This window comes from Enhydra lutris, unplaced genomic scaffold (genome assembly GCF_002288905.1).
Source record: "Enhydra lutris kenyoni isolate GAN:26980312 unplaced genomic scaffold, ASM228890v2 scaffoldscaffold39, whole genome shotgun sequence".
Lineage (NCBI taxonomy): Eukaryota > Metazoa > Chordata > Mammalia > Carnivora > Mustelidae > Enhydra > Enhydra lutris.
Genome location: NW_019154123.1, coordinates 29,064,521 through 29,084,559, shown reverse-complemented (window position 1 = coordinate 29,084,559; position 20,039 = coordinate 29,064,521). Strand labels below are relative to the sequence as shown.

Here is a 20,039-nt window from a genome sequence, read left to right as displayed (position 1 = left end):
TGCCTTAATTTAAAAGTACTTTATTGCTTAAAAAAAGGCTATCATTGGAGTTTTCAGCAAATTGTAATTACTGATCACAGAACAGTGTAACAAATATGATGATAATGGAAAAGTTTGAAATACGAGAATTACCAAAATGTAACGGAGACATGGATTGAGCAAATGCTGTTGGAAAATGGCACCAATAGACTTGCTTGACACCAGGTTGCCATAAACCTTCAATTTGTTTAAAAACAAAAACAACGCAGTGTCTGCAAAGCACAATAAAGTGAAGCATAGTAAAACAAGTTATGTCTGTACTTACTATATTCTTTCCCATGTGTAGGAGAGAGAGTTGGAAGGTTACCTTTTTCATAGGGGTTTGAGGCTTTTCATATATATTTGTGGAATTAGTCCTTTGATTGATGTTACAAATATTTTTTCTTTTTTACTTTTGGATAGCTGATCACATTTATAAGTCATTTTTTAAAATGACTTTTTCATTTTATGTTATAGTCACATTGATCTCCAAACTCTAGTTATAAAAGATTTGTCTAGAAGAATCTTGGGTTTTTAGGTTTGCATTTTAAAAATCTTTTAATACATTTGGAAATTTTTATGTAACAGCTACCCATTTCCCCCCTTATTATTTATTGAATAATCTATCCTTTCATCCAGTGATATTGGTTGGAAATGGAAAATGGAAAAATAAAATGCCTTTATCAACTAGTACTAAAATTCTATTAATAAGGTACTGATTTTCTTTTTTTCACTGAACTTTTTGTTTACCCATCAGTACCACCATATTTTAATTATCAAGGTTTTATATTAAGTTTAAAAATTTGTTGAAGATAATTTACACTTACTACTCTTTATTTGTAGTTTTCCTCTCTTTATGCTCATTAGTTTTCATGAATTTTAGTTACCTCTTCTATTCCTAAATAAATACATAAATGTATTTATGATAATGAATAAGTTCATTCAATAAATGAGTAAGTTTCTTGTTGGCCTTCTTGGGATCATTTTAAATTTTTTAAAAGCAAGGATGGGAGATGATATCTTTAAGTTGATTTCTTCCTGCCAAGACCGTGGTATGTCTTCCTTTTCCATTTGGTAGTTGGACATTTGGATACCTCAAATGTGTTTATGCCTGGACATTTTATCTTTTTCATTTCTATTAAAAATACAGTCTTTTATTTCATCCTACCATCTGATTGATTATATAAGTTTAAATTGGGGGTCAGCAGACTTTTCTGTAAGGGCCAGAGAATAATAATTTTAGGCTTTACAAATCATCAACTTCTCAGCACCACCATTGTATTGAGAAAGCAGCTCAAAAGCAGCTTCAAAATGACAGTAATCAGTACGTACATTACAAATGACTATAACTGTGGTCTAGTATAACTTTATCAAAAAAGGCAGCAAGTCAAATTTGACAGATCAACATAGTTTATAGATCTCTGACTTAAAGAAAATTATTGATTTCTGTACATTCATTTTCTTAACCGAATTTCATATTTCATATGAAATGTTCATAGCTTAACCAAATTTATATTATTTTCTGCATTTCTCCTGGGATTTCTGGGTTTACCATTAGTTCATTAGCAAATTGTGATAATTTTATCTGCTTTTTAATTTTTATATTTCTTACAACTCCTAGACAGTGTTAGCAGCAGTTGTGATAGTCGTATTTTCCCTATTGCTGACTTTAATGTGAACAGCTGTAGTGTTCTTCCATTAATTAGAATGTTGACTTTTGGGGTGGATAAAAGAATATTAAATCAAGGACGTATCTTAAGTAATTAGGAGGGATTTTGTTTTGTTTTGTTTTTGAGCAGGGAGGGACAGAGGGAGAGGGAGAGAGAGAGAATCTTAAGCAGGCTCCATGCCCAACATGGAGCTTGATCTCAGGGTCCTGCAATCATGACTAGAGCCAAAATCAAGAGTTGGTTGCTTAACGGACTGAGCCACCAGGTGCCTAAGAGTTCTTTATAAAATAACAATAAATACCGAGGGGCACCTGGGTGGCTCAGTTGGTTAAGCATCTGCCTTTGGCTCAGGTCATGACCAGGGTCCTGGGATCAAGCCCTTCATCAGGCTCTGTGCTCAGCCGGGAGCCTGCTTCTCCCTCTCCCTCTGCCTGCTGCTCCATCTGCTTATGCGTGTTCATGCTCGCTCGCGCGCGCTCTCTCTCTCTCTCTCTCTCTCAAAATGTTTTTTAAAAAAGAATAAATTGCGATTTTTTAAAAAAATGTCTTAGAAGAATCTCTGGAAGTGATTTGATTCTTTACATTGTAGATTATTTACTTATTTATTTCTCAAAGGCATACTGTGGTAGGCAAATAATGTCCCCTCCCCCACAGATGTCTCTGTTTTAGTCCCTGGAATCTATAAATATGTTAGGGTTGCATAGCAAAAAGAAATTAAGGTCAAGTGGAAATAAGTTTGCTAATCACATGATACTAAGACAGGGAGATTATCCTGGATTGTTCACACAGACCCAGTGTAATCACAAGGTTCCTTAAAAGTGGAAACAGGAATTGGAAAACAGAACCAAACATACAAATATGTGAAGACTTGGACTGACACTGTTTGCAATGACGATGGAAAAAGTGGGTTAGTTGCCAAGGACAGCCTCCAGAAACTGAAAAAGGCAAGGAAACAGATTTTTCCAAAAGAAGTACAGCTGTGCTGACACTTAGATTTTAGCCCAGTGAAACCCATTTTGGAATTCTCAAGTACAGAACGGAAAGAATAATAAATTTGTGTTGTTTTAAGTCACTATATTTGTGGTAACTTGTTATAGCATCCAGAGAAAAGCATACAATTGATTTTATTTCTGATTTTACTGAGTGTATGGCTGATATTTTGCCATTAACTATGATGTGGTGGTTTTTGGTTTGATTTATGTAGGAAATTGCCCATCTATTCCTGTTTCACTCTAAGAGGTGGTAGTCATTGTAAAACCATCAGTAATAGATATTTTTTGTTTGTTGACTATTTGGCATTTGTTACTATAATTTTTTTCCTTTTGACTTATTAGTGAGGTCAGTTGTTTTAAATTATTGTATATATTTAATTATTCTTACATTTTTGGAGTATATTCTACTTGGTTTCTAATATTATTTAGATGTTCTTCCAAGATGTGTTTGCTGATGTTTTATTTTGGAATTTTGCATTTATTTTTTTTTTTTCCTTAAGATTTATTTATTTGAGGGAGAGAGAGCTGTGGGGAGGGGCAGAAAAGAGAAGAAGGAGAGAGAGAATCTCAGGAAGACTCCATGCTCAGCATGGAACTTGATGTGGGACTCCATCTCAGGACACTGAGATCATGACCTGAGCCAAAACAGAGAGTCAGAGGCTTCAGGGGTTGAGCAAGGTGCCCCACAAATAAATTTCTAAGTGAGATTGGTTTCTAGATTTTTTTTTGTCTTTTCTGAGGAATTATTTTTTGAAGATACTCTTTTTTTTTTTCTTTGTGTTTTTTGTTTAAGATTTTTATCTCATCTATGGCTAATTTTAGAGTTTGTGTATTTTTACAAAATCATAAAACAGTGCGATTTTATTTTTACTGTATTTTGTTGTTCCTTCCTCTATCCCCCTCCAACCCAGGCTTTGTTTCCAGGGGAAGGTGAAGGCAATAAAGAGCAATATTGGTAGGGCAGATTGTTTCTCACGCATGGCTTTATCATATAAAGACCAAACACATTATCTGCAAGCTTAATATCATTTGATGTGTGGGAAAATCTTTTATCTTGGCTTGTCACAATTCCTTTCTTAAAATGCTTTGAATTAGTAATTCTGTTCTTGGGCCTTAGCCTTTCAGCAGTTACTGTCAGTGGTTCTAGGGATTTTAAATTTGTTTCTATTCCAGGCAAGTGAATAGTTGAAAGAATTGTTTACTTAAAGGCATTTATCAGTAATATAATGATATTAATAAATATATAATATAATGATATGAATAGAATATAAATTATATATTATATATTACATATATAATAGATAACATAATGATATAATGATATATAATATAATGATAATATATCAGTAATATAATGATAAAAGGTATTTATCAGTGATCAGTTTTTTGGCCAAATTATTTCCTTGGTTATATAGATTGGTTTCTGTTCATATTGGCTGAAAACTAAGAATTGTTTAACCACAGGCAATGTTTTAATTGTATCTAAAATTTTCATCCCAGTTCTCAGTTAATGCATGTAATAGTTAATTTTATTAATGAACTAATAGGTAAAACCATATTGTAGTTGCTATCCCAAACCAGCAGATGTTTTACCAATAACATGGTTAAGCCCACTTTAAAATATTTTGTCTGGAACTGTCGATAAAGTGGTCTTGAAACAGCTTTTGTCATGGACCAGGAAAATAAGCTCTAAATCAATTTAATATTAGTGGTTATAGTTACATGATTCTTCTGCTCTATTTCTCCAGTTTCATTTTAAACCACTGTTAAGAACAAAACCAATACAGTGTTTTGTATGCATTTTTGTATTGCATTTATCTCTTTCAAGATTGGTAAGGAAGAGAGAATGATGTTAATGTAATGTGGAAGTCACATTGGTTCATATCTAATTATTCCTAAACAAGCCATAGGAATAAAATTATAATTTTTAATTGGAACATAAAAGAACTCTTGGCTCTTTGCTACCCTGAAAGCACGGGGTTCTTTGAACTGTATTTGAGAAAATTAAAGACAAGTTACCTGCACCAGGGCCTTTTACTTAGAGACTTATTCCCAACTGGACATGATTTTTTGCAGTTGATATATTGCATTGCTTTCTGTGCCTGTCTTAAAAGTAGCTCCCCACTGCTTTTGTGGCTTTGACCTGTGCCGGTTTGGCACCCACCAGCCCTATTTTAATTACTGTTGACCCTTGAATAACTTGGGGGTGGTTAGAGACATAATACTCTGCACAGTTGAAAATTGTTTAACTTTTGACTCCCCCAAAACTTGATTAATAGCCTACTGTTGACAGGAAGCCTTACTGATAACATAAAGAGTTGATCGACACATATTTTGTATGATATATGCATTATATACTGTATTCTTAAAGTAGCTAGAGAAACCTAAATTACTAAGAAAATAATAAGAGAAAATACAGTACTGTCATATCTTTGTCAAAAAAAAAAAAGCTGTATATAAGGACCCACTTTCAAGGGTCAGCTGTATAGTGTTGCCAACATTTTCAGTCATTTGTTCTGTGGCTCTAGGCTGCCTGAGTGACAAAATTAAATGCCTATTTCTTTGTCTCTGAGGCCATTTATTTTGACCTTGAAACTGAAAAGTATATTTTAACTCTTGAAAATAATGATTTTTAGCTGTTTATGGTCCAAAGAGTGAAAGTAATGCTTTTTGAGAAGGAATACAGAACATTTCTGTGGTTTTAAATGATTGTATTTCATTGATTGTAAGAGACACTTTCTTCTCATTTAACCTTTTTGAATTTCAAAGCATTTGTAATTAATGGACTTCACAATTTGTTGGGTTTTTTTTTCTTTTTAAGGTGTACATATAATAAGTGGGGTTCTGTATGATTGATGATATGTACTGGATTGGGTGAAATATGGTACTAGCTAGTAGATCAATTTTAAGAAATTAAAATATTCCCCCCCTTTTTTTAAGGAAACCCAGTCTTTTGAAGGTCACACTATAACCTGTGGGTTTTAGAACTGTTTTCCAAAAGTTCGTAATACAGATTGTGACAAAGTTTTCTAAAAATTTTATGAAATGGAAGTTTAGATCTTGTTATGAATAGTAAACTTTGAAACTACAAAATTATTTCCTTCATTTAAAACAAAAAATTTTAAGTGAGAAAAATAGCCCATTTTTCTATTAGATTGTTATAGAATTGATCATTTTAAAATTCAGGTTTTTCTTTGTAGTCCTAATTTAATAGAGCAAAGTGGAAGTTATGACTAGAATTATGCCTATTGGATTTTACCGTTTATCCATTTGTCATAACTTGTCTCATCATGTAAGAATGACTTATTTGGTGTTGCCTGGGTGACTCATTCAGTTTAGTGTCTGCATTTGGCTCAGGTCATGATCTCAGGGTCCTGGGATCGAGCCCTGCATTGGGTTCCCTACTCAGCAGGGAGTCTGCTTCTCCCTCGCCCTCTGCCCCTCCTCCCAACTTGTGCTCTCTCTCAAATAAATAAAATCTCTTTTTTTAAATGACTTATTTGCTTATTATATTTTAAAATTAAAATTCTTATACACAGTATTTATACACGTATTTTCCCTTCCCCAGCTTACAGTCTTCTATCACTTTTATAGCATATCTAAAAGTGATCATTCTGATCTTGGCCCTTCCCTGTGCACCACCCCCCAAGCTCCCAAACTTACTTAAACTAATTATCCCAAATCTCTTTTAAGAAACTGACTAAAGCTCTGAGCATCTGTTCTGAAAAATGTTCACACCCCTTTGCAATTTTGGGGAGCAGTTTTAGGAAGTTCTTTTTTTTTCAAGATTTTATTTATTTACTTGAGAGAGAGCGCGAGCACAGAGGGGGAGTGAGAGGGAGAAGCAGACCTCCCTATGAGAGCCCATGGTGGGGCTTGATCCCAGAACTCTGAGATCATGACCTGAGTTGAAGGCAGATGCTTAACAGACTGAGTCACCTGGGCACCCCTTTTCTTTTTTTGCTTTTAGCAGATTGTTTAGAAATGCTAGAAAAATATTAAGAGTGGTATTGCCTTGAACTTCACTTTATAGAAATGCTTTTAATGTTTCGTCATTAAATATGATGATTGCTGGTAGATGCTTTAAATGCTTCATTTTCTTTATTATTAAGAGCTGCCCCGCCGCCATAATTAGGAATAGATTTAACTTTGTGGCAGATTCTTAGAGTATTCTTTAAGCTTCTACTAAGATGATCGTGTGAACTTTGTTCTTTGATCTGTTCATATGGTTTTTAAAAAATGAATACATGGGGGCGCCTGGGTGGCTCAGCGGGTTAAGGCCTCTGCCTTCGGCTCAGGTCATGATCCCAGGGTCCTGGGATCCAGCCCCACATCGGGCTTTCTGCTCAGCAGGGAGCCTGCTTCCCTTCCTCTCTCTGCCTGCCTCTCTGCCTGCCTGTGATCTCTGTCTGTCAAAGAAATAAATAAAATCTTAAAAAAAAAAATGAATACATGAACCATTGTATTTAATTTGCTGTTTTGCCTTCCAAAACATCTTTGTCTTCATATTTGAAGATTGGTTTCTTGTTTTAAGGTTCTGTAAACTGATTGTCTAATGAATTTAGAAGCTTTCCATCATCCTCAGAAATGCAGGAATGAGCTATTCCTTGATAGAATTTAAATGTACTTATAATACATTTACATTTATTGCGATCATTCATTTTTTAATTCCTCACATCATATTTTATATTTATCACAGTTTTCATGCATGTGTTTTAATTTCTTCCCATTTCCTAAATTTTTTTTATTATGTTAGTACAGTACATCATTGGTTTTTGATGTAGTGTTCCATGATTTATTGTTTGTGTATAACACCCAGTGTTCCATGCAGTGTGTGTCCCCTCCTTAATATCCATCACCTGGCCCACCTCCCCTCTAAAACCCTTAGTTTGTTTTTCCGAGTCCACAGTCTCTCATGGTTCGTCTCCCCCTCCGATTTCCCCCCCTTCATCTTTCCCTTCCTTCACCTAATGTCCTCCATGCTATTCCTTATGTTCCACAAATAAGTGAAACCATATAATAGTTGACTTTCTCTGCTTGACTTATTTCACTCAGCATAATCTCCTCCAGTCCCATCCATGTTGATGCAAAAGTTGGGTATTCATCATTTCTGATGGCTGAATAATATTCCATTGTATACATGGGTCACATCTTTATCCATTTGTCTTTTGAAGGGCATCTCAGCTCTTTCCATAGTTTGGCTATTTCCATAGTTTGGACCTTGCTGCTATGAACATTGGGGTGCATATGGCCCTTCTTTTCACTACATCTGTAGCTTTGGGATAAATACCCAGTAGTACAATTGCAGGGTCATAGGGTAGCTCTATTTTTTTTTTTAAAGATTTTATTTATTTATTTGACAGAGACACAGAGAAAGAGGGTGTACAAGCAGGGGGAGTGGGAGAGGGAGAAGCAGGCTTCCCACTGAGCAGGGAGCCTGACATGGGGCTTGATCCCAGGACCCTGGGATCATGACCTGAGCCAAAGGCAGATGTTTTATGACTGAGCCACCCAGGCCCTCCTATTTTTAATTTTTTGAGGGACCTCCACCCTGTTTTCCATAGTGGCTATACCATCTTGCAATCCCACCAACAGTGTAAGAGGATTCCTCTTTCTCCACAGCCTCTCCAATATTTGTTGTTTCTTGTCTTATCAAATTTTGCCATTCTAACTGGTGCCCGTTTCCTAACTTCTTTAATTTCAATTCTTTCCTTCCTTTCTTTCTTCCATCCCTCCCTCCTTCCTTCCATTTCTTCTCTCTTCTAATTTTTATGAGTTCTCTTTCTATACAGGTCTTTACCATTGAATTTTAACAAATATTTAAAATATTTTCATCAACATCTAAGTTTTATTTATCCCCATATTTACAAACACTCAAACAGTACATACCCAGCACTTAAGTTTTTATTGAAATTTGGAAATTGGGTTCCAAACTAGTGGTGATTTTTGTCTCTGCATTCTTCAACATATGATAATCTTCTTTCTAATAATCTTCTGTTTTAGAAATTAATTTTAAAGCCCACCACTGCACTTAATGTTGATGTCTTATTTATTGCTTTTCTTATAAGAAATATGTTGGGGGTACATGGAACAGTGTACTAGTAAAACATAGGTGGTGCAAAAATATTTCTTTTTAATTTATTACAGAAACAACAAATGTTTATAGGTTGAGAGGTAGATAAGGAGATACTTACAAACTAACAACTCTGTTTATTCTACTGATCAGCATTAAGAAACTTATTCTAGTAAAATAGAAAGATTTTGGTCTTAATTTCAACCATTTTAATTTTCTGATAGACTTGGGAATCTGTGTGGTGTCTATTAATCAGAAACTTACTGTTTCTTAAGAAACAGTTCTGGAAAATATGTAACAGCAGTGAAGTAGTAACGTATTTACATTCCAAATTAAAATAGCTTTCAAACCACTATAGTCAGTAAGTAGTAATGTTGCCAATATTGGTAACCAAGATGAAGAGCAGTGGAAGGTTTGATACTGAAGATACCAACCTTAAACATAAAAAAGAATGGGGAAATTTCTAAATGGGTATTTAGAATGTTCTTAATACAGTCATTTTTAAATCTTCCTTCTCCATCCCTATTCTCTCATCCCCATTTTGTCATTCTTTTCTAGTATAAGTGTTAGCTAATTTAGATGTGGACCATCCTTGTAGGAGGGTTAGTTTTATGCATTCTACTGTATTAGCAAACTCGTTTTATACGAAGTTTTCAGTGTTAAAATATTTTTGGTAATTGGTTGAGCTCAACCTTTAGATAATAAGAAATACAGATGAATATTACAGTGCGTGGTAATGGTAGGCCTGGAAAGCAACTTGGAAATACTTTCTCAAGTAATAATTGTACCTCAGGGAATCCCTTTTTTATCTCCTTTTGGTGACCATACTTTGTTGTATTAAACTTTCTTAAAAGTGTCAGGTATAAGGGGACTCAGAGATGAATAGAGTCTTACTGGCTAGAGATAAGACAATTTGAGCTTCCAAAGAATATTTGCGGTGAATTTAGCCAATCAAATATGTTTAATCCATCCATTTATAATGACACTTTAGTAGTAATTTTTAAATTAAAATAATCACATACCGTAACATTCATCATTTTCAAGTGTGTATAGCTCTGTGCACAAGGTTGTGCAGCTGTCATCCCTAAATTGCAGAACATTTCCATCACCCAGAGAGAAACTGTACTCACCAGCAGTTGATTCCCATTTCTTCCTCTCACAAGTCTTTGGAAATCACTAACCTACTTTCTGGTTCTATGAAATTTGCCTGTTCCGATCATTTCATATAAATGGAATTATATAGTATGTGGCTTTTTGTGACTGGCTTCTTACACTTAACATAATATTTTCAAAGTTCTATGTTGTAGAATCTATAAATAACTTATTTATTATAGCCAAAGAATATTCCATGGTATGGATATAACACATTTTATTTATTCATTTATAAATTGATAGACATTTTGGTTGTTTCCACTTTGGGGCTGTTATGAATAATAATACTATGAATATTTGTGTACAAGTTTTTGTATGAATGCACCTTTTCAGTTCTCTTGGCTATATATGCAGAAGTGAAATTACTCAAATGGTAACTCTTTTTACCTTTTGAGGAACTACCAAACTGTTTTCCAGAATGGTTTCACTATTTCCAGAATGACTACATTCCCCCAACACTGACAGTCCCCATTTCTCCACATCCTCACCAGAATGTGTTCTTATCATCAGTCTTTTTGGTTATAGCTATCATGGTGGATGTGAAGTGATAGCTCATTGCAGTTTTGATTTGCATTTCTGTGATAACTAGTGATGTTGAACATCTTTTCATGTGTTTATTGTCCATTTTTGTATTTTCTTTGAAAAAAAAAAGTCTCTTTAAATTCTTTGTCCATTTTACAATTCGATTTTTTATTGTTGAGTTGTAAGAATTCATTATGTGTTCAGGAGACTTAACCAGACACCTTATATTTTCTAGATACTATTAACAAATATATGATCTGCAAATATTCTCTCCCATTCTGAGGGTTATCTTTTCACTTTCTTGATAATGCCCTTTGATGAACAAAAGTTTTTCATTTATATCAAGTCAAATTTATCTGCTTATGCTTTAGTTGTTGTACCTAGGAAACCACTTCTAAATCCAAGGTTGTAAAGATGTATATTTATGTTTACTTCTAAGAGTTTTATGTTTTAGCTCTTATATTTAGATCTTGATCCATTTTGAATTAATTTTTATACATAGTGTTAGAAAGAGGTCTGATTTAATTACTTTGCATCCAGTTGTCTCAGCATCATTTGTTGAAAAGACTCTTCTTTCCCCCATTAAATTCTCTTGGCACCTCGTTGAACATCAGTTGACCATAAATGCAATGATGCATTTCTGGACTCTTAATTCTGTTCCATTGATACACGTCTGTCTTTACACCAGTATCACAGTCTTGATTGATACAGCTTTGTAGGTGCACCTGGGTGGTTCAGTTGGTTAAGCGTCTGCCTTCAGCTCAGGTCATGATCCCAGAGTCCTGGGATCAAGACCCACATCAGGTTTCCTGTGCAACAGGGAATCTGTTTCTCCCTTTGCCCCGCATGCCACTAGTGCACTGTGTTCACACTCAGGCGCATACGTGTGTGATCTCTCTCTCTCTCCCTCCCTCAAATAATAAATAATCTTTAAAAAACACAACTTTGTAGAATGTTTTGAAATTGGGAAGTGTGGGTCCTCTACTCTGCTCTTCTTTTTTTTTCCTTTAAGATTTTTATTTATTTAGGGACGCCTGGGTGGCTCAGTTGGTTGAGCAGCTGCCTTCGGCTCAGGTCATGATCCCAGCGTCCTGGGATCGAGTCCCACATCGGGCTCCTTGCTCAGCGGGGAGCCTGCTTCTCACTCTGCCTCTGCCTACCACTCTGCCTGTGCTCATGCTCGCTCTCTCTCTCTCTAACAAATAAATAAATAAAATCTTTAAAAAAAAAAAAAAAAAAAAGATTTTTATTTATTTATTTGACAGAGAGATACAGAGAAAGCACAAATAGAGCAGCAGACAGAGGGAGAGTGAGAAGCAGGCTCTCCGCTGAGCAGGGAGCCGGTTGTGGGGCTGGATCATCAGACCTGAGCCTAAGGCAGCTGCTTAACCGACTGAGCCATCTGGGTGCCCCAACTTTGCTCTTCTGTTTAAAGATTGTTTTGACTCTGCTGGGACTCTTGCATCTCCATATGAGTATCAGGATAAGCTTGTGGGTTGCTGGAAAAAAAAAAAAAAAAAGCCAGATGACATTTTGATCAGGTGCATGGTATCTAAAACCCTCCTAATTGCTTTAAGAGGATGATAAGGAACCATTTTTTTTTTTAAATCTGTCTTGAAAACTGGTAAAGTAACAATTTAAGTATTTCTCCTGTTATTCATGTGTGAACCATATCAGTGGATAACCAGATAGTAGGTGAAGAGAAATATTTATGTATATACTGTTTAATAAATGAAAATGAAATCATAGAATTAGACTGTCACCATTTTGCAGCTCGCAGTGAGTGAACTGATTAAGGCATTGAATATCAAGAGCTCCTAACATTGCAGGAAGCGATAACCAGACCTTATATAATTCTTGATAAAAGGACACAGTACTATCTATAGTCTTGCCAAAAGGATTAAACATGAGACTGGTCAAGTTATTGCATTCAGCTGCCACTTTGCAGAAAATACAGAAGCAAAAGGGCTGCATTGAATTGTTCCATGAATACAGAGTGATTTTTACTGGGAAAGGCCAGGTCAGATGCCTTGAGTTTTTCAGTAATTACACGGGGTAACATCTATTTAAAAAGATATTTAAAAGACAGATTTTTTAGTGATTTCTTTCCTTTTCAGTATGAACCATTTTTTTTGTTGTTTTAAATTCTGTTAGATTCTCTCACATTACTTGTGTACATTCATGGATATGGAGAGAGATGTACACACATACACATAGACATGAAGATATGTATATATACGTGTATGCATATATTGCATATGCATTTACATATTATACATATACATAAGTATACTATTGATTTGGTTTAAAATGTTCAAACTGGGGCATCTGGGTTGCCCAGTTAAGCAGCTGCCTTTGACTCAGGTCATGATCTCAAGGTCCTGAAATCTAGCTCCATGTAACATGACTGCTCCCTGCTCAGTGGGTAGTCTTCTCCTTCCTCCCCTTCTGCCCACCCCCCATTCTCCCTCTCTCTCAAATAAATAAAGTCTAAAAAATCAAATGTTCAAACTGTTAGCTTCAAAACATGCTTTCTTCATTCAGCAATCTATGTTTTCAGGTTTTCCTATAAAAAGAAGTAGATTTTTACCCTAAATGTCTATAACTTTTGTAGAATGTACCATAATTTTGTTAGCTTTTTTTTTTTTTTTTTTGTATTGATAGGAAGCTTGTTTCCAGTTTTTCTTCACTACAAATTTTAGTGAATATCTTCCTGCATGTACTCTCGTCAAAGTACATACTAAGTTGTGAAGTAGCTGTAAAGTTTGAAAAGATGGCTATGGGGGGAGCCTGGAGAGAAGGAAAGAAAAAAAAATGATAATTGAGTTTCTTTCCTTATAATCCTATCTACTATTAAAGTGTAAGTGTATGTAGATTTTTCTTCTGCTCAATTGAGTATTTAAACTGTGTTAAATTTTGTGTTTTTGTACCTTCAGCCATACTCAGGATAAAGTAGAGAATTCTTTCTATTGGTTTTGAAAGTAATCTGAGGTTAACGCATAAAAATATTTCATATATCATGTTAAATGAACTAGCTAATAGTGATATGAGCTTGATTGTTTTCCATGTAATTTACCATTTCACAGAAGGATGTTATTTAAAAAGTGATGCTGAGGTTGTGTATTAACTTGCAGCACTGAAATTCAGAGTTAAAGGGATTTTTAATATATTTTACAATGTACATATTTGTATACAACAAATATTTATGCTCTTTACTGATGCTATGTGTAAGATTAGTTTCTAGAAGTGGAATTATTGGGTTAAGGAATAGAAACATTTTCAGGACTTGTGAAACATTGCAATCTGCCCACCAGAAAAAGACCCCTACCAAGAATATGATGATTTATGCCCATTTCTCTGAATGCTAACATTGTAATTTTTACAAACTAAGGAAGTTGAGCATGTTTTTTCTAGAAGTTTACTACTGATCCATTTGTATGCCTTCTGTGACTATCCCATTATGATGTTTGCTATGTTTTTTTTAATGATTTATAAGAGCTGCTAATAGTGGCTAATAATTTTGTTACAAAATTTGTTTCTATCGTGACTTGTGTCTTTATGAGTATTTTTCTTGGGGAAGGGGGAGAATATTTTAGTTTGTTTTGGTTTTGTGTGTATGTATACACATTCTCAGCTTGAGTTGAAAAAACATGTACTTTTATTTTCTACCAGTTCCTATAATTATGATTTCCTTTACTTTTGTGTATGGGGTAAGGTAGATTTGGTTTTCTTAAAATGATGTTCCTCTAAAAGTAGATTGCATAGAGTTAAGTGTGAGAGAGCGAGAGAAAGAGACAAAAATTCTCTTATAGTTAAAAAAAATACTGTTCTCTAATAGACTAACTTTCAGTTAGGATTTGAAAAGGCTTTTTTCACTTTTATATCCGTTAACTGAATAAGAAAACCAAACTAATTTAGTCAAACAACTTTGGCTTTTCATTTTGACTTCACTTAAACAACTGTGTAGTTAGAGATAACAGCATTCAGCTGACATTGGGTAAGAAATGAGCAAATCTGTATTCAGATTTCTTTTTCACCTTTCTAGCTCTGAATTATTTCTTAAACTTAGTCTTTTTTTTTATGATAAAGTACACATAACAAAAAGTTTACCATTTAACTATTTTTAAGTTTATAGTTCAGTAGTATTAATATACATTCACATGATAGTGCAGGCATTAGCACCATCCATCCCCATAACTCTTTTCATCACGTGAAAGTGAAACTTGATGTCTGTTAAGTGTCACAGTTCTCCCCTCCCCACAGCCCGTGGCAGCAACCATTTTAACTTTAGGTCTTTATGATTTTGACTACAGTTGAGCCTTGAACAACATGCTTTTGAACTGTGCAGGTCCACTGATCTGCAGACTTTTTTCAATAAATATATTGGAAAATCTTTTAGAGATTTGCAACAGTTTGAAAAAACTCGCAGATGAACTGCATAGCCTAGAAATATTAAAAACATTAAGAAAGAAATATTTATAAATGTAAAATATATATAGATACTAGTCTGTTTTTTCTTGATTATAAAATTATAATTATGATTTTCTCAGCTTTTTCCTAGCTTTATTGTAAGAATATGGTCTATAATATATATAACATACAAAATATGTGTTAATTGTTTATGTTATTGGTAAGGCTTCCCAGTGTAAGCTATTAGTAGTTAAGCTTTTGGGCAGTCAAGGTTATACACGGATTTTTGATAGGGGTTGGTGTTCCTGACTCCTGTTGTTCCAAGGATAAAGCTGTATTTTAGGTACCTCGTGTACGTGGAATTACACAGTATTTGTCTTTTTGTGATTAGCTTATTTCACTTAGCATAATGTTCACAAGGTTCATCCACATGTAACATACTGCCCAACTTTTTTTTCTTAAAGCTAAAAATATTCCATTGTATGTATATACCACATTTTGCTTATTCATTCTCCATTGATGGACACTTGGGTTTCTTACATGTTTTAGCTATTGTGAATAGTACTGCTATGAACATGGGTGTACAAATAATCTCTTCAGGACCCTGCTTTCAGTTCTTTTGGGCATATACCCAGAAGTGGAATTGCTGGATTCATATGGTAATTCTATTTTTACTTTTTTGAGGAACCACCATACTACTTTCTACAGTGGCTGTACCATTTTACATTCCCAGTAATGCACAAGTGTTCCAGTTTCTTTTGGAACTTTTCTCTTTTTTCAGTAGGAATCATCCTAATGCGTGTGAGGTGGTATCTCATTATAGTTTTGACTTGCATTTCTGTAACAATTAGTGATGTTGAGCATCATTTCATGTGCTTAGTGGCCATTCGTTTGTCTTCTTTGGGGGAATCTCTTTCCAAGTTCTGTGCCCGTGTTTGAGTTGTTTGGTTTTATTGTTGACTTTTAGTTAGGAGTTTTCTATATATTTTGGATATTAATCCTTTATTAGACATATGATTTGCAAAACGTTCTCATTCCTTGGGTTGCCTTTTACTCTTTGGATAGGGTCTTTCGATGCACAAAATTTTAAAAATTTTTATAAAGTCCAGTTTGTCTGTTTTTTTTTCTTTTGTTACCTGTGCCTTTGGTGTCCTATCCAAGAAATCATGGCCAAATGCAGTGTCATGAAGCTTTTGTGTGCTGTGTTTTCTTTTAAGAGTTTTATCGTTTTAGTCTTCCATTTAGGTCCTTGATGCATTTTGAATTTTACCTGTGGTAAAAATTAGGTAAGGATTCAGCTTCATTTTTTTGCACGTAGATATCCACTTTTCCCAGCACCACTTGTTGAAAAGATTGCCTTTTTCCTGTTGAGTAGGCTTAGAGCCCTTGTTGAAAATAATTTGACCATTTATGTGAAGGTTTATTTCTGGACTTTTATTCTGTTCCATTGGTCAATACGTTTGTCTTTATGCCAGTACAAACTTGTTTGAATACTTTAGCTTTGTAGTAAGTTTTTAAATGAGGAAGTGTGAGTCTTCCAGCTTTGTTCGTTTTCATGATTATTTTGGCAATTCAGATTTCTCGAGATTCCACATGAATTTTAGGATGGGTTTTTTTCTCTTTCTGCAAGAATTCTCATTAGTATTTTGACGGGGATTGTAAATTGCTTTGGGTGGTATTGACATCTTAACGATATTTAGTCTTCCAATCCATAAACACAGAATGTGCTTCCATTTTTTTCTGTCATCTTTAATTTCTTTCAGCAGTGTTTTAAATAGTTTTCACTGTACAAGTATTTCACCTTGTTTATCCCCAAATATTTTATTCTTTTTGATGCTGTTGTAAATAGAACTGTTCTTGTAATTTTCTTTCTTGATTGTGTATAGAAATGTAACTGATTTTTGTGTGTTGACTTTGTATCCAGCTACTTTGCTGAATTCATTAGTTCTGACAGCTTCTTGCTGAGTCTTTAAGGTTTTCTACATACAATATTATATCATCTATAAACAGAGATCATTTTACTCCTTCCTTTCCAATCTGAATGTTTTTCATTTCTTTTTCTTGCCTAATTGCTCTAGGTGCAACTTCCAGTACTGTGGTGAAGCTGACCTAAATTAATCACAGTTTACCATCCCAGTTAACCCCCTGGAAAATTGCAAGCCTTCACAGACTCCAGAGTTCCAGAATAGTTACATCAGACAGATCATTTCTGTGTAATTGTCTTAAGTGGAAAGACAAATTTTTTGTGCTTCCCACTCAACCATCTTCCCATAATCTGAAATAGTGTTGTTTTTTTTTTTTTTAAGATTATTTATTTATTTATTTGACAGACAGAGATCACAGGTAGGCAGAGAGGCAGGCAAGTGGGGGGAAGCAGACTCCCCGCTGAGCAGAGAGCCCGACACGGGACTCAATCCCAGAACCCTGGGATCACAACCTGAGCCAAAGGCAGAGGCTTTAACTGACTGAGCTACCCAGGCACCCCTGAAATAGTTTTAATAATCAGATATTTTATTAAAAACTGGTATGATTAAAATGGAGGCCTATTTTCTCAGACTTTATGCATTAAACTATACAATACGCTTTCCAGATAGTTCAATATTATTGATTATTTGGCTAGTTATGAAACCATGATTTGAATTGAACTCACTTTGCTTTTTAGGACTTTTTCATATATTTGAATTTTCTTTACAGAAATACCGGTATCAGGATGAAGACACACCTCCTCAAGAGCACATTTCCCCACAAATCACTAATGAGGTGATAGGTCCGGAACTAGTTCATGTCTCAGAGAAGAACCTGTCAGAAATTGAGAATGTCCATGGATTTGTTTCCCATTCTCACATTTCACCAATAAAGGTAGGATGAAAACTTTATTTTGTTGCTATGAATTATATATTACTTTTGTTACTCATATAGCTCATGCTCAGAGAACTTTTCGTTCATGTAGAATTTTCATCCCTTGTTTATGGTTTCTTAGTTATAGGGAATTGCATAATATTTATTAGCATTCTAAACATATTTTTAAGGATATATTTTATAAATGAATTTTATTCAGTGATACTATCATTAAGCCTAAAAATTCCCACAAAGGAAATAACTATTATATTTCAAATACTACACATTGAAGTGTTTAAAGTGTGTTTTAAATATTAGTAGGTACAGAAAAAGAGCATTAATACTAACATTAACTCCCTTCAGAAATAACCACAGTCCTGGTTTCTTCTAAAGCTCTAGCACACATTTAGATCTCCAATCAGTGTGTTGTTTATTTTGCTGATTTTACATTTTATATAAATGAATTATAGTGCATATAATGTCAGCTTGACTTTTTTGCTCAACATTGTATTCTTGAGATTGTTTTCACTGCTCTGGAGTTTTTTCTTTCATTAATACACTATAATTTATCTTACTTTTGATGGATATTGAGTTATTTTCAGAATATTACAAATATAAAAAGTGCTATTTAAAACATAGGTTATGTATACATATCTTTGTGAGTAACACTAGATTATTTTCCAAGTAGTTAAATAATTTACATTTTCAGCAGCAATAAAAAGAGTTTTAACTGATCTGTATTTTTATCAGTACCTGGTATTCTTATTTCTGCCATTGTTTGGGACTTGAAATAGTATCTTATTGTGATTTTAATGTGCATTTCCCTGTTTGATAATGTGGTTGAATATATTTATTACTCATCCAGGTTTTCTATTCTATGATAAACCTCTCAAGATTTTTGTTCCTTTTTGTCTTTGGTGTCCTTTTTACTGATCTTAAACATTTATATATTTAGAGTAAGCAAGCGAGTAGAGGGAGGGGCAGAGGGAAAGGGAAGAGAATCCTCAAGCAAACTCTGCTCTGAGTATGGAACCCGAGGTGGGGATTGATCCCAGGGCTCTGAGATCATGACCTGAGCTGAAATGAAGAGTTGGCCGCTTAACCAGCTGAACCCTCAAGTGTCCCTACAAGTTCTTTATATATTCTGGATACTAATCTTTTGTTGGTTGTATGCATTGTGAATAAGGATTATTTTTTCCTAGTAAACTGTAACCTTTGTTTTATAATTCTCTTTGAAGGATGATTTAGTATTTCTAGTTAAGATTTTTAATGGTTATACCATTTAGATTTTTCTGTTAATAGTTTTGGTAGGTTATTTTTTCTAGGAATTTGTCCATTTTATATTTATTTCAAAATACTGTTATTAATATGTTGGGGGTTTTGTCTATAACATATTTAGGTATGGCCCCCTTTTCATTCCTCATAATGTTTATTTGTGCTTTGTTTTGTTTTCTTCCCCTTGACCATTCTTGCCAGAAGATGGTCTTTTCAGAGATTCATCTCTTTTTAAAAAAATCTTGTGTCCCCCCCCCCCATGTGCTATCATCCTCACCCTCCCTGTTTTCACACACACGTTTACCCACATAATATATGCGTTCCATATAAATCTATAAATATAATGTGTGGATAACCTACATATTAACTAAGGTTGTGTTTGGTAGAAGCAAGCTGACCTTCCCTGGAAGGCTAAGTGAGAGATACAGAGAGGAAGAAATTGGTGGCTATTAGTGACAGAGACCGTTCTTTTATCTTATCCCCCTTCTCCTCTTAACAGTGTTTTTTCTCTTCTGCTTTGAGTTTATTCTATTTGGGTTTGGTGGTTTTACTTTTTTTTTTTTTTTTTGTTTCTTTAGTTACATATTATAACAGTTTCTGCCTTTTCTAGTAGTAGTGGAGTTTGTAAACTTTCCTTTAAATATCACTTGTATCAGCAAGTTTTAAAATGTAATTTTTTTAAATCATTGTAACATTTTCTTTTATTTCCCTTGTGATTTCATTTGCCCCATGAGTATGTTTCTTAATTTTTAAACATAGTGATACAGGCACTTTTGGTCTGAGAACCCAGAAGTGGGGGTCCTTCAGGACCAGCCAAGAGAGTGCTTGGCTTCATGCAGGGTAGAAATCAAACACAAGCTGGAGAAAGTGAAGGCAGAGTTGGATGAATAGCCCAAGTGACAGGTAGAGGATAGCATCTGGAGTATCTGGAAGACTCAGGAAGGAAAGGAGAATGAGTCTCTGCACTTGGGGCTCAGCCTTTGTATTTGAAAGGGGTCCAGGATAAGTGGTCCTTCAGGAATCCAGGGTAGGGGCTCATCAGAGGCGAATAACAGGTGAATAATGGATGTTATTTTAGAAATCATTGAA

The 20,039-nt window shown here is 34.5% G+C and overlaps 1 protein-coding gene across 3 annotated transcripts in view; it reads left to right on the top strand.

Annotated features, from left to right (window-relative positions):
- LOC111155042 (discs large MAGUK scaffold protein 1) overlaps window positions 1-20,039 on the top strand; it is a 263,035-nt gene that overhangs the window by 90,306 nt on the left and 152,690 nt on the right. For all 3 annotated transcript variants that reach the window (XM_022515066.1, XM_022515065.1, XM_022515064.1), the window contains exon 5: window positions 17,532-17,696. In XM_022515066.1, the coding sequence (XP_022370774.1) occupies window positions 17,532-17,696 (165 nt within the window). The remainder of the gene's footprint in view (window positions 1-17,531; window positions 17,697-20,039) is intronic.